The sequence below is a fragment of the Odocoileus virginianus genome, chromosome 13, assembly GCF_023699985.2.
Source record: "Odocoileus virginianus isolate 20LAN1187 ecotype Illinois chromosome 13, Ovbor_1.2, whole genome shotgun sequence".
Taxonomy (NCBI): domain Eukaryota; kingdom Metazoa; phylum Chordata; class Mammalia; order Artiodactyla; family Cervidae; genus Odocoileus; species Odocoileus virginianus.
This window is the reverse complement of record NC_069686.1, coordinates 17,531,015-17,545,736: the sequence shown is the minus strand read 5'-3', so window position 1 is coordinate 17,545,736 and position 14,722 is coordinate 17,531,015. Positions and strand designations below refer to the sequence as shown.

At 41.7% G+C, this 14,722-nt stretch overlaps 1 protein-coding gene across 4 annotated transcripts in view; it reads left to right on the top strand.

The window, feature by feature from the left end:
• Positions 1-14,722, top strand: part of RAPGEF4 (Rap guanine nucleotide exchange factor 4) — a 316,724-nt gene that overhangs the window by 47,476 nt on the left and 254,526 nt on the right. For all 4 annotated transcript variants that reach the window (XM_070476011.1, XM_070476009.1, XM_020896336.2 and 1 more), the window contains exons 2-3: positions 6,755-6,897; positions 9,668-9,756. In XM_070476011.1, coding sequence (XP_070332112.1) covers positions 6,755-6,897; positions 9,668-9,756 — 232 coding nt within the window. The remainder of the gene's footprint in view (positions 1-6,754; positions 6,898-9,667; positions 9,757-14,722) is intronic.

The window sequence follows — 14,722 nt, the reverse complement described above, 5'->3', positions numbered from 1 at the left end:
CAGAGTTTTTACAGACAGACTACAGTGGGCAACACTGGCTGCTAATAGTGTTTAAACTATTATTAAACAGTGTTAACTGTTTAAACACTGGGTGGTTGAAACTAAGGGGTTTCAGGTGCATGGGAACCGCAGTCAAGATGGGGAGGGGGATGCTTGACCTTTACAGACAGGCATGATTAAGCAGGTTTGCAGGGGCTGGGCAGTTGTAAAGAGCAGGACAAGGGTACATGAGATAAGCTCCAGTTCCTAGCATTGTAAGTTCCCACTTTCTGAGACTACGTGACCTACGTGATCCAGAGTTTGCAAGGAGCAAGCTGAGTTACAGAGGCAGAAGGAGCAGGAGGTTATGTAAAAATTTAACTTTTCCTCTTCAGAAGTACCAAAGGAAATAGGTAGCTGGGGTGGGGCATGGAGACCAGATTACCCACCATCATGGTAGCATGCCCGATATCCTTTTTAAAGCCAGAGATTTTCAACCAGGTGATCCACAGAGGGGAAGGCATTTTCACACTGTCTGCTCAAAACGCATTTCCCCCTGCTGCTACTCATAGGTTGGAATGCATAAAAGCTTAAAAATAATGTCCTCCCCCACTCCCCCATCCTCAGCCTTCCTTTTTTTCACTTTGTTTCTCCTTCAAGAGTCTCCTTGTTGCCCAGGAATAAAGAGCACTAAGAAAAGGCTTATCAGAAAGATCTCAAGAGATTCCCATTTCCTTTTCTCTAATCCTCACAACCTAAGGGTCTTAGGGTCTCTTCAAGTGGTTAGTTGTTGCAGTGGCAATTTTTTAAACAGCGTCATCTCAAAGTTGAATGTAGCACTAAGTACTGTGGAATGATTTTTGAGAGCATCTGTATGCTATGGTGCAAATTGCATGAGGGAAAAAAAAAAAGCTGTCATTTCAGACTTATCTACAAAGCATTTTTAAGGAGGCATCAGTTATGAGTCATCCCAGAAGCCATTCTAAAAGTTTAAGGAGCCAAAAGAAATTATTTTTAACTTAATGCTAATGGAGCGAGTGTATCATCTGAGGAAAATTAAAAAAGCATTCTACTTGATGTGATGCTTGGAGTCCAGTAAGCATCCGGTTTGCCTGGGATCTGGGATCCCCTGACTGCAGTGTGGAGTGGAGAGGTGTGCGCCCAGCCTGATTATTCCGTCCTGAGGTCAGACGCTCATGCAGTCAGCGAAGGTTTTTGAAAAGGGTCTGTTAAAATTGGGCCAGGCTGTACTTTGATTTTGTATCTGTAATGAGAGGACCTGTAGCACACTGAACCTGGTCAAAAGGTTTCCCTTTCTCTTTTTACTAATAAATACAGGGTTAGCCTTGTTTAGATATTAGCAAGACTGATCCTGCCCTCAGCCTGATGACAGGCTTTTTCAACTGTCCAAGCAGTGCTGGGCCCCGGAGCTGGCATCTCTCCCTCGTGAGACTGATGACACGCTGGTTGCCAGTAAAGGAAGGTGGAGGTATTCTGCCCCTCTGTTGTTTGCTCAGGGCCACAATGGTGCCCTGGTGACCTCCAGTCCCAGCTCTCTTATTTGGGACCCTTGGGGGGCCATTTGTTCTTCACTCTTTTATGGAGACATGAATGCCAGGGGCATATTTCTAAAAAGAGAGGCATTAGGCAAGGAATTTGCAGACTGAACACGTTCTGCTCCCTGGCGGCCGGTGTACAGGCCATATTTTGGGAGGGTCACAGAGGCCATGGTGGGCCTTGTGATAGTCAGTCTCAGCTGCGGAGATAAAACGCTGCAGCTGCACCTGGGGTCTTCGGAGCCATCAAGGGGTTTTTTCTCAGAGTCACCCTGAACACAGGCAGACTCAAGAGACGAGAGAATTTTGGCAATTGGTTGAGTTAAGGGATGTGCTCAAGTGTGTGTGTTGTTAACGAAAAAGGTGTTCACCAACACTTGTTAAAGGCAGTAAGCAGAGTTTATTTAGGACTGTTGAGGTAGATATGAGGACCACTGCCATAGGATTTTACAGTGGGGGAGAGGGATTGGGCTCAACTCTGAACACAGCCTGGACAAGTGGGAACTTATAGTCAAGGAGCAAAGTGTGTGTGTGTTAGGGAGGTGGTCAGTGGATGGAAAGGGTAAGGGAGATTCTGGGTAAATTGACCTGACTGGACTTTTGCTGAAGACAAGGGTGATTAGGTGTCATCTGGGGGATGGTGGAGGATGTGAAACCCAATCAGATATGGAGGGTGGTCAGATATCACGAACGGAGGGCTCTGGTTAAACTGACTTTTTAAGCAAGGTTCTTGCTGAAACTGCATTTTACAAAGAAGTACACAGATGGGTCTAGGAAAAGATTCAGGAGTCCAATTCCAGTTTGATCAACAAAGAATCTTTATCATTGTGTATGTGTGTGCTTGTGTGTATGTGTTTGTACATATGTGTATCTGTGTGTGTACATCTCGGTGTGTGTGTATATATCTGTGTGTGTGTGTGTGGTAGGGGGCTGGTGGGTAAGAAATTAACAGGGAGTCTGTAGAGCAGGTCTCTAGGGACAGGAGTGCTAGTGATGCACCACAATTTTTGGGAATAAATGATGAAACAGTGGTGGTACAATAGAAATTAAAAGAGAAACAGGAAAGAACTGATTCTAGGAAGAATTTTCAGTTGTGCCTTCAGGAAGTCTTTGTAGAATTTGCATTCACCAGTGATATCTGTTCTTCTGAATTCATATTTCCTTCTTTGCTATGTTAATTGCACTTCTTACCACATATCATCGCGGTAATTTCTGTACGTGTACGACTCCCGCTAACTCAGTTTGAACTTGCTCAGTGCAGGAGCCGTGCTCTTTGTGTCACTGAGGAGTCTCTTGTACAGACACTCAGTAAATGTTTGCAGATCAAATGAATGCATTTCAACACCTTCTTTCTGAATTTTGTTGATGTTGTTGGGAAAACTTGTAATTAGTAGAGTCAACATTTCAGTATTCTAAGTGGTTAATAATCATATAATTAAAATGCTAACATGATAAGTGGTAAACATCTTGAGTTTCAAAGACTTTTGATATATCCATGTCATCACTGGCTTTATAAACACATGATTTTAGTACACTAATACTAACCTAGCCTCTGTTATAATGTTTTTGCTGGAAAAATAGATTTTAGAATACTTGCTTCATCTAACAAGGCTGTGATGATGAATATTTCAAAGCCCTTTAAGAAGTCAGTCGTGAAAGGCTGATATTATCAAGTACATTTGTTTGAGATTTTACTGTTGTTATAATAGAGAAAAATATCCATGCACACCTATCTATAAACCCTTCCAAAAATACAAGAGAATTTCAGTATATGTATTTAAGCATTTTATTCTTTCTTTTAAAAGGTCTTTGTGGCAATGATGACAATGAAGCTGAAGGTACTCATAATTATAAGAATAGCTTCTGTAGCCCTTTATAATTTATAAAGCTCCATGTATTATCTCTGACTCAACAGTTCAGTAGGAGTGGGGACAAGCTCTTTATAACCTTAAGTTACTGTTAAAGAACAAAGAATCAAAACCAACTGCAAAGTCATTTTAATGCAAATGTATTTATTTAGCTTTATACCCAATGTTCTGAAATACATTTATTTGATCTTCAGAAGGCATCTGGAAATTTAGAAAAAATACAAATGAAGTAGTTATTAAGCATTCCATACGTTTCCACAAGATGACGGTCCTATTATAGCCTATTATTGTCTATTGCTTGGATGAGCCTTCTGTTCACAACTCTGGGAAGGCAACTGGGCAGAGAGCAGTCTTGCCTTCCCCTCCCTCTTTCCTTTTCCCTCTTCATCTACTTCCTGCACCCCTCCCCCAGGTCTGACTGCTGGGTGTTGGCACCCCATTTCCTGGAAGGTCCCCCTGAGCCTCTGTGGGATGTAGCCCAGGGTGGGGGTGTGCCTACTTAGCAGATTGGTGAAGAGGGGCGCCCTGCTCGAGGCAGAGGATTCGCAAATGTCTATTAATATCATATAGTATATCATATCATATATCATGTATCATATCATATCATATCATACATCATATCATATAGGAAACAACAGAACTCATCTAAGAGGAGATGTTTTGCTGATTTTAAGGTTATTGTACATTTTCCCATGAAGATGCCTATGTGTTATTATCTTATGCTCTGACTAATCCAGAAACTGGTTCATTGGTCCCTAGATGATCCCAAGTTGACTGCATTAAGATTTAAGATCATATTAAATTTTCACATTGCATAATGAGTGTGAGCAGCAGGTGGAATCCAGAACCTTTGCTATCCCTCCTATACCTGACTTTGGTAGTTTCCATGTTTGCATTCTTTGTAGTAAAAGAAGGTCCAGCCCAGAACATTGTGGGCACCCATGTTCCCATGCTTACCATACAGTGTTCTAATTCTGGTTTTGGAGCTTCTTTCGTCACTGGATTATGAGCTCCTGGTGGGTAGGGTTGGCTTCTTTTTCATTTCTGTTATTCCAGGGGAAGATATCTTATATAAGTAGGAAAGCAGTACAGTTTACTGAATGGATGATTAAAATGAATGTGCACTCATGAAAGGATGTGTTTGGCAGAGAGTCATTTAAAATTTCATGTGCTAAGTTGCTTCAGTCATGTCTGACTCTGTGCAACTCTATGGACCATAGCCTGCCAGGCTCCTCTGTCCATGAGGATTCTCCAGGCAAGAATACTGGAATAGGTTGCCATGCCCTCCTCCAGGGGATCTTCCTGACCCAGAGATTGAACCCAGGTTTCTTATGTCTCCAGATTTTGATAATTCATATTGCAAAGTTAAGTCTTGTTTATTTGCATGCCATTAATTTGAAAGGTAGATATGACAAAAAGTTATAAATAAGTATTAAAACCACTCCTTTCAAAATCACAAACATATTCTAATAAAATGTTCTTTTGTGGTGCTGCCAATAGGCATTATTTACCATTATAATTTATGGAGTACTCAAAAGAACTTTATTTTATTGAAAATGTTTTTGGTTTGTGTCTTTTTAACTTTAGAGGAGTTAACCTCTGTCTGACCTTGCTGTCTGATTTAGAAAGTTTTTAATAATGGACAGTAAAATTCATCTTGTAGAGCTGAAGAACCACGAGAAGAAGAAAAAGCAGGAGAACAGTGACTCGGTAGTTGATAAAGGGCTTCCCTGGTGGCTCAGCTGATAAAGAATCCACCCGCAATGTGGGAAACCTGAGTTCCCTCCCTGGGCTGGGAAGATCCCCTGGAGAAGGGAAAGGCTACCCAATCCAGCATTCTTGCCTGGAGAATTCCATGGACTGTATAGTCCATGGGGTCGCAAAGAGTCGGACACAACTGAGCGACTTTCACCCACACTCACCTGTAGACAGTCCCACCTCTGCAGGTCGCAGTTTGTCTTTGCTCTTCCAGTTGTGCTTCTGACTGACCAGCCATAAACTGGAGATTCCCACGAGCCCCTCTTAGAGTGGATGAACTTGATACAGCTGTTCACAGAACTCAGGAGAACAAGTCCTTACTAGATTTCTTATAAAAGGGTATAGTTCAGGAATAGCCAGGTAGAAGAGATGCACCGGCAAATATGGGAAAGGGACACAGAGAGGTCATGCCCTCTCTTGGTGCCACTCCCCACATTTCCAAGTGTTCACCAACCTCAGCCCCACTGTTGAGGGGTTTTTATGGAGGGTTCATTACTTAGGCGTGCTTCATGAAACTGATCGGTTACTGGTGACTGAACTCAATCTCCTGCCGTACCGCCCCCTACCCCCAACATCAGAGGGTGCTGCTGAGATTTCCAAGCCTCTAGTCACATGACTGGTTCTCCAGGCAACCAGTCCCCATCCTTAGGTTACCTAGGAGTTTTCCAAAAGTCACTTTGTTAATATAAACTCAGTTGTGATGGAAAAGAGCTTGACACCCATTTCACCTTTATGACTCTTAAGCATTTCAGGATCTGAGGGCAAAAGGCCAAATATAACCAAAGATACCCCTGTGACTCTTAGATAAGAAATAGCAAGAGTTTTAGGTCTGTGCAAGGAACAGTGAACAATTTCTTATAATTTTGTATTTTTATTGTAAACCACAATATCATACCGTCTGCAGTCGTTGTGACTTTTCACTTGCAGTCGTTTAGGGTGAGTAGTAGACAAAGGACTGGAAATATTTTCTTTTTTTTTTTTATTGGGGTATTACACCGTTGTGTTAGTTTCTCCTGTACAACAAAGTGAATCAGCTATATGTATACATATGTGTCCTCCCTCTTGGACCTCAATCAACCCTGCCACCCATCTCATCTGTCTAGGTCAGAGCACCAAGCTGGGCTTCCTGTGCTATATAGCAGGTTCCCACTAGCTATCTGTTTTACACGTGGCTTGCATATATGTCAATCTGCTTCCCAGTTCATCCTCCCCTTCCAGGTCCACAAGTCTGCTCACTAAGTCTGTGTCTCTATTCCTATCTTCCATCTGTACTATTTTTCTAGATCCCACATATATATGTTAATATATATTTGTTTTTCTCTTTCATCTGTACTATTTCATCTGTACTATTTTTCTAGATCCCACATCTATATGTTAATATATATTTGTTTTTCTCTTTGTAACTTATTTCACTCTATATGACAGACTCTAGGCCCGGAAATACTTATAATGGTTGTAGGGGAATAAATATTTGCAATAAAATACTTGCAATTCATATATTTCCATTAATTTGTTTGTGTTTAGAATAATAACGCATGTGGACTCAAGTAAGTTCTTTCTGATACAGTTTTGTGCCTTTTCTCTCCTTTTTAGACCATTGGAACGATCCAGTGAAGATGTGGATATAATCTTCACACGGCTGAAAGAAGTTAAAGCTTTTGAGAAATTTCACCCAAATCTCCTTCATCAGATTTGTTTATGTGGTTATTATGAGAATCTGGAAAAAGGAATAACATGTAAGAAATGCAACCCCAGTGGTGTGTTTTCATGTATAAGTTTGTGCTCATTTGTGGTTATGCTGTGGGGATGGATAGCAAATGGGGTATCTTTGTGCCAAATAGTTGAGCTCAATCAAAGGTATGAGGTTGACATTTCTCTCTGCTTGTTTATTCAGTTCTAAATCAGCATTTCCTTAACTCCTTTGTCCGTAGCATGCAAATGGTTCTTCCAGGGCAGTCTCCTTTTCAGATGGAGCTGGAAGGATTTATATATTCAGAGATCCTTAGAAGTTTTAATATATAATTATTTTCTGTAACCCAAGAAATATGGGAGCCAATAGGATATTAAATGGGCTTCCCTTGTGGCTCAGTGGTAAAGAATCCACCTGCCAATGCAGGAGACACAGGAGTCTCAGGTTCAGTCCCTGGGTTGGGAAGATCCCCTGGAGAAGGAAATGGCAACCCCCTCCAGTATTCTTGCCTGGAGAATCCCATGGACAGAGCAGCCTGGTGTCCATGGGGTCATAAAGAGTCGGACACGACTTAATGACTAAACAGCAACAGCAAAAGGATGTTAAATAAGATAAAAGTTTCTCAACTAATGATAATAGTCATTTTAAAAATTAAAGCACAGCTGGTTTACAATAGTAATGTTTGAATTAACCTCACTGGTAACATCTATTCCAGATGTGACTAAGGGGTGGGGGGAGTAAAATGATAGAGTGACAGCGGCATTTAAAAAACTATACAAGTATATTCTCATTTAAAAAGTAATGCTATTGCCATCTGTTGTGATGCTTCATGCTGCAGTAACAGAAAACTCCCATCCACTGGCTTAACTATGACTCCTATAAGGAGGGAACATCAGTTATCCGTGTATAAGCAGTCCTGAGGTAGGATGGCTTCAGGGCTGGTTGATTAAGTGGCTCAATGATGTTATTAGGGTCTCAGGTTTCTCTCGTATTTTTGTTGGTTTATTTGTTTTTTCGGTTCGTCTTGTGGCTTTGGCTTTTGTTCCTGCTGAAAGACTATTTCTTATCTCTTTTTCAGAAGTCCCCCAGCAGACTTCCTGTATTGTTTCAATGGCCAGAATTGCATCCTGTGCCGCTGATTAAACCAGTCACTGGCACAGATTATGGGACCACATGATTGATTTAGACCAATCATGGTTACCCCAGTGGAGCTAGGGAAGAAACTCATATGCTCTCAGTGTTTGACCTTGTGGAGGAGGGTGGGCACTTGTATATAATCCATGTTCAGGGCATGATTTCAAATGGGGGAACTAAGAGGGTTTGTCACAACATCATTGTAGAAAATTTAGAAGACAAAACGAATGTCACCTACAATCCCCAAATCCAGAGATGGCTGTTTACATTTTGTGTGTGTCCTTCAAGATATTTGCCTATGTCCACAACAAAGCAGAGTCACACTTCTGTTTAAAAAATCATCCACACATATTGTTTTCAAACCAATATTTTTTATTCTTACTCAGTGGGAACATTATTTTTTAAGATGTAAGACTCTTGTCTTCTATTTCTTACAGCCTATTTCAAAATGAGTCTTCTATGATGTGTAATGTGAATTTGACTGGCGAGTAATAATATCTTTGGGGGCCAAGAAGTTCATGAAAAGCAAAGCCCTAATTCTAAAATAAGTCACTTACAAAGGCTAGGAATAACAGAGTTACTGGCAAGGCCAGCTATAAACTCATCAATCCCCCATCTTAAGCTTGTCATTGCACCTGGTGGGATACCATTGTTGTTCTTGCCTTTCCACAGCATGCTTTAGTCAGAGAGTTTAGAACAGCTTGTCATCATTAATTATGGCTCCCAGAAGCTTCCTCTTATGCAGTGAGCCTTAGCCTTGCCAGAACTCAACTATCCCACTGAGTTGTCATGTGATTTTTCATTGAGCCACTTGACTTCTGAGGTAGGATTCTGTGAAAAGAATTTTAAAATATCAGATCATTCCATCTAGTTATTTAGCTAGAATATTTAAAAAGGATAGTTGGGTTTGCATGAGATTTTTGAACCACTGTTTGAGAATGACTTTCCAAACAATTGGTCTTAACTAGGACGTGGGAACTAAGACTCTTACTAAATAGCTAAATGTTTTGTCTCTGAGATACAAAAGTAAAGCAAAACTGAGTTCAGAAATTTCTGATGAGAATCATTTCCAAAGAGTGGTTACCTCCTGATACCTTAAAGCAGTGAATTTATTCAACAATCTAGCAAATGGACAATGACAATATGGTAGTTAAAATTTTTTTAACAGATTTTATTTTTCTTAATCAGTCATTGGTTAGCTTAAAATGAGACATTCTATTCTAGAAAACATGTTGTTTTTTAATATAAATAGATTTGTGAAATTAGGGTGGTCATCTGGTTTTGTTGACTCACATAGTCTTTTTAACACATACCCCATCTAGAGTAATGATTTTCCAAGTATCACAATACAATGAAGTGTATTTAAGACAAATTACAGAGAATACCAGATAATGCTTCTTACATTCAAAGGGTCTTATTGCCTTTAGGGTTATCATCCCTTATTGCTACTGTGTAAATATAAAAGAGTTCTGTTTAATAGAGTTCTGCTTCATGGAATGTTGAATAAATAGGATATTGCTTTGTTGATAGAAGAGGGAAAGAAAATTATGGTATGTTCTGGTGGGAATAGAGGAATCTCATCTAGGTCCAAGTTAGGCTCAGAACAGTCAGTTAAAGATGATCAGATTACGTGGTAAAACCGACTTATATTTGGCCTACTTACCTGCCTGTTTCTTTTCCAGTATTTCGCCAAGGTGATATTGGAACCAACTGGTATGCTGTCCTGGCAGGATCTTTGGATGTTAAAGTTTCTGAGACCAGCAGTCACCAGGTAAGATACAATATTCTTTTTATTTTCTTAAAGTAAGATTTACTACTGCTATTTTTAATGATACATTATCCCTCTGTCTTGAATGCTATCAAAATTACATTTTCAAACCCATTTCATCTTTCCCATATAGTACAGAGTTCCATAAGTATGTGTTGAATTCCTTTATTAAGTTACTCAAGAAATATACATAGTGAATGTTTTCCACGATTTAAAGGCGCCAAGTGTGGGAACACAAAACGCTGAAGCACACGGGCTGCCCTCCAGGAGCCCGCTGTCTGTTAGAAAAATGCAAACAAGTCCACAGCAGAGGGAAACTGCTATTGTGTGAGGTGAAATGTGAGCAAAGGGGAAGAGAAGCAAGTCTTCCGAGGTTCCTCCTTAGATCCTGCTGAATCTGGTTTCCTGACTTTTCTCTGTCCTAGAAGTGACCCCCTTGTCAGCTTTAAAAGTTTTTTAATTTATTTTTGCCTGTGCTGGGTCTCCATCGCAGCGTGGGCTTTTCTCTAGTTGTGGTGAGCGGGGGCTGCTCTTTGCTGTGGCGTGCAGGTGTCTCACTGCAGCGGCTTCTCTTATTGCAGAGCACAGGCTCTAGGGCACACGGCCTCAGTAGTTGCAGTTCCTGGGCTCCAGAGCACAGGCTCAGTATCTGTGACGCATGGGCTTCATTGCTCTGTGGCATGAGGGATCTTTCCGGATCAGGGATTAAACTTGTGTCTACTTCATTGGCAGGCAGATTCTTTACCACTGAGCCACCAGGGAAGCCCCTCTTATCAGCCTTTTATGAGCTCCAGCAGTGCAGGGAAACATGGTCAAGGCAGTCTCCCGAATAACTCTCACTATTTCTCTACCTCATCTCGTTCAATGTGGAAGGCCAAGAAACATGGGCTTACTTTTATCTTCATTAGTCACCTCTGAGGAGCATGGCATCCTAGTAGATAACACTCATATTCTTACTGCCTCCTCCATCATATTTGTGAGTTTGGAATGGGTCCTAGATTCTCCTTTCACATCTGCAGTGACCCTTTCTCCATCATTATTCCACATGGCCTGCATGGACAGAACCTTCCTGTGTAGAGCCAAGAACCTCTTGTCTCAAAAGGACTCCCTTCTAGAGGCTGCCATCCAGCTTCGGGATGAAAATGTTCTGAGTCTTATATTCACATATATCAGGATTCAGATAAAAACTGAAGGAAGAGAATTGGCTAGCTACAAAATTGGAAAGAAATATCAAGAAAGGTCAAGGAATTAAAGGGACAAATAATCTCCAGCCAAATACCACGTTTAAGATGGTGCTTCTAAGCCTTTTCCACATGTGGCACACTTCAACTGTGAGAAACACCTATGACATAGTCCATTTGAGGTTTAACTTTACAGGAATTTGTGTGTATATTGGAGTTGTGGGCAGTTACCATCTAATGAGTGGATTGTTGGTTAGTGGACATTTGGAGTTTGGCATATAGTATCCTGTGTCCTACGCATTGTTATGGGGGGTTAGGGTCTCAGGCCAGCACCCAAGTCCTCCTTACCTGATAGTATACCTTTTCAGTGCATCAGTGCATCAAAAGTTCCATGAGGAACTGCCTGGAATCTGTGCCTGACGGCCTCGATGGTACTGTCCTCATGCCCTCTCTTGCAGGGTCAGTTCCGTCTTGAATTTCAGAGCAGCCCAAAGGAAGAGGTGAGTTTTGATTCTTAAAAGTTGCCTCCGTTTTCCAGTGGGACTGGGAACAGCTGGCAGTTCTCGGATATTTGTTATGTGCTGGGCAATGTTCTAAGCACTTAACTGTATTTACTTGCTCCGTTAACCCTGTGAGGTGGGTCACATTACTGTTTCATTTTACAGATGAGGAAACCAAGTCCTTGAGTGGTGAGCTAACTCGTTTCAACTAACATATCTAGAAATTAGGGGGACCAAGATGAATAAGCAGTTAGTCACTTGAACCCATGCTCTTAGCCAGCACTCTGTACTGTTTGACTCAGAAGAAATATGATGAAGCAATTCCCTCTCTCTTGGCTATTTCTCATCCTTTCAGATCTTCTCATGCCCTGTATCTCTGCATACTTTCTGCCTGCAGACTGCTGTCCAGGTGGGTCCCCTCCAGACCTTTTTGCTCAGAGTTGCTTCTGATGCTAACCTTCACCTGCTCTTACTTGCATGGATGTGTGGAGGGGACAGGGCCTAGAAAAGGATGATCTTCCTTCCGCCTCTGTATGGTTCTTAATGAGTAATGATGGTGATGCAGAAAAGCTGAATAAAGTTAAAGGTGAGGAAAGAGGAAAAGGAAGGAACATGAAAATTAGGAAGGAGAAAGGTGAGAAGGGAAGAAAAGCAGGGAAGATGAGGAAGGAAGAATTGGAAAAGGCAGAGGAGATGTTCTTAAGGGATGAGGAATATCATCAGCAGTGATGTGCTGACACCTCAGATGTTAAAAGCTGGCATGAGGTTTTGATGGTATTAAAATAGTATTTGGCCAGGGGCTGCTGGTGTATTGCCCTTGACCAGTTATCTCTCAGCATGGGGTGCTTGCCAAGAATAGCTGAGCAACAGTTGTGGATTTAAAAAAAATTTAATAAACTTTAACTTTAGATTCTAGCTATGGCTTTGACCTCAGCCCCAGTGAAGAGAACTTTCCTAAGTTGGGCTTTGTTGTTGTTCAGTCACTAAGTTGTGTCCGACTCTTTGTGAGCCCATGGGCTGCAGCACACCAGGCTTCCTTGTTCTTCATTATCTCCCAGAGTTCGCTCGAACTCACATCCATTGAGTTGGTGATGCTATCTAATTATCTCATCCTCTGTCGCCCCCTTCTCCTTTTGCCTTCAATTTTTCCCAGCATCAGGGTCTTTTCCAGTGAGTTGGCTCTTTGCATCAGGTGGGCAAAGTATTGGAGCTTCAGCTTCAGCATCAGTCCTTCCAATGAATATTCAGGACTGATTTCCTATAGGACTGACTGGTTTGATCTGTTTGATCTGTAGTCCAAGGGACTCTTAAGAATCTTCTCCAGTACCACAATTCTGTAGCATCAGTTCTTTGGCATTCAGCCTTCTTTATGGTCCAGCTCTCACATTTGTACATGACTACTGAAAAAAACCATAGCTTTGACTACACAAACCTTTGTCAGCAAAGTGATGTCTTTGCTTTTTAATATGCTGTCTAAGGTTTGTCATAGATTTCCTTCTAAGGAACAATAGTCTTTCAATTTTGTGGCTTCTATCACTGTCTGCAGTGATTTTGGAGCCCAAGAAAATAAAATCTGTCACTGGTTCCACCTTTTCTTTTCTATTTGGCATGAATCTGGGCTTAGTCGTCTCATATTCTCATATTAGCTTTATACCAAAGCTGGCTTATTGCTTCTTCTTCTGTGTACTTCACAGAATCCAGCCACAGTACCAGCCAGAGTTTTCTGAATTGATTTGTAGAGTCCCTAAGAAATAAGGAAGAGAAGACACATTGACCTCTACGGCCTCCAACCCTCCAGAGAAATAGACAGAGGACCCAGCCTTCCAGCCAACTCTGATGGGCAAGATAGAATTCCAACCACACGAGAGGAAGGAGCTAAGGAGAATGAGTGAGATGGCTGAAACCTCTCTCATGGCAAGTTACTCAAAAGAGAGAAACAAAAAGGTCACTGCTCTCTGCTCTGGCCTTGTAATAGACTCTGGGTCTCTTCCCAGTAGTGATGTAGCCAAATCAAGGCAGTGGGTTAGCCCATCACAGTGGTACCCTGTATAAGTCAGGGTTCTCCAGATAACCAGTATCAACAGGTGATAGAGAGGTATATAGATAGTAGACATTTCCTTTAGGAAATTGGCTTACGTGATTGTGTGCACTGCCAAGTTTGAAATCCTCAGGGCAAGCTGGCAGGCTGAAATTCAGGTGAAAGCAGATGATACAGACTTTACAGACTTTAATCTTAAAGTTGGGTATTCAGATAGAATTTCTGTGCTGCATTCTGGAAGCAGAATTCCATCTTTGGGAAACCTCGAGGGAGACATTGGCTTTTAAGACCTTCAAGTGATTGGGTGAGGCCCACCCATGTTATGGAGGGTAATCTGTTTTAAAGTGCTGCTTGTACATATTAATCACACCTAAAAAATACTTTTACCTCAGAATCTAGGCTATTTGACTAAACAACTGGCCACCGTAGCCTAGCTAAGTTGACACATAAAATTAATTATCATATGCCCCTATCGCGGGGGGCAAAATGGTTTGGGGCGATGGGCCATGGGAGAAGCCAGAAAAGACCTGGAATCCCCGGAGACCAGTAGCAGCAGTGCCCATTGCCTTCATGTGTCACACTGTGCTGGGGTCCCCTGGGTATTCATTGACTTCATCTTTTATGTCCCGTTTTACAGGGGCTTGAAAACAAGGCTCAGTGACCTTAGGTATAACATTCCCAAGGCCACACAAATGTACATGGCTAAATTCAGATTTGAATTTCTGTCAGACACACTCCCAATTTCATGTTCTTCTTGCTTCTCATACACAAATAAAAGGTGGGTGGGGGCCGAAAAAGAAAAAGAAGGAAAGTTTAAAGAGACTAAGAATTAAGGAAAGAAAAGTGAGGTAACAGCAAAGACTCAAATCTTTAAAAGTAGGCACAGCAGCATTTCTTGCTAGCCTGCCCTCCACTTACCTTCCTCAAGTCTCGCCCTGCCCTATCTTCTCATCTGAGAGTCAGGAGTCAGAGGAGATGGTGGAGATAAACTTCCAAACTTACCTTTTGAGTTTCGGCTCCTCAGTGGGGTTTTAGCTGAGCCCGAATGGTGAGATGAGGGCCCGAATGGCTAATGGTAGCAGAGCGCCCACTAGGGGCGGCTTTATGCAAAGCACTTTACAAGCATTATTTCCCTGGCTACTCCCTACGTCGCCCTCCCCCATTCAGTGCTATGATTAGTCTCATTTCACACATGCTCAATAACTTGCCCCAGGGCACACAGTCATTCATTTTAGTTCAGTCTTTCAGTT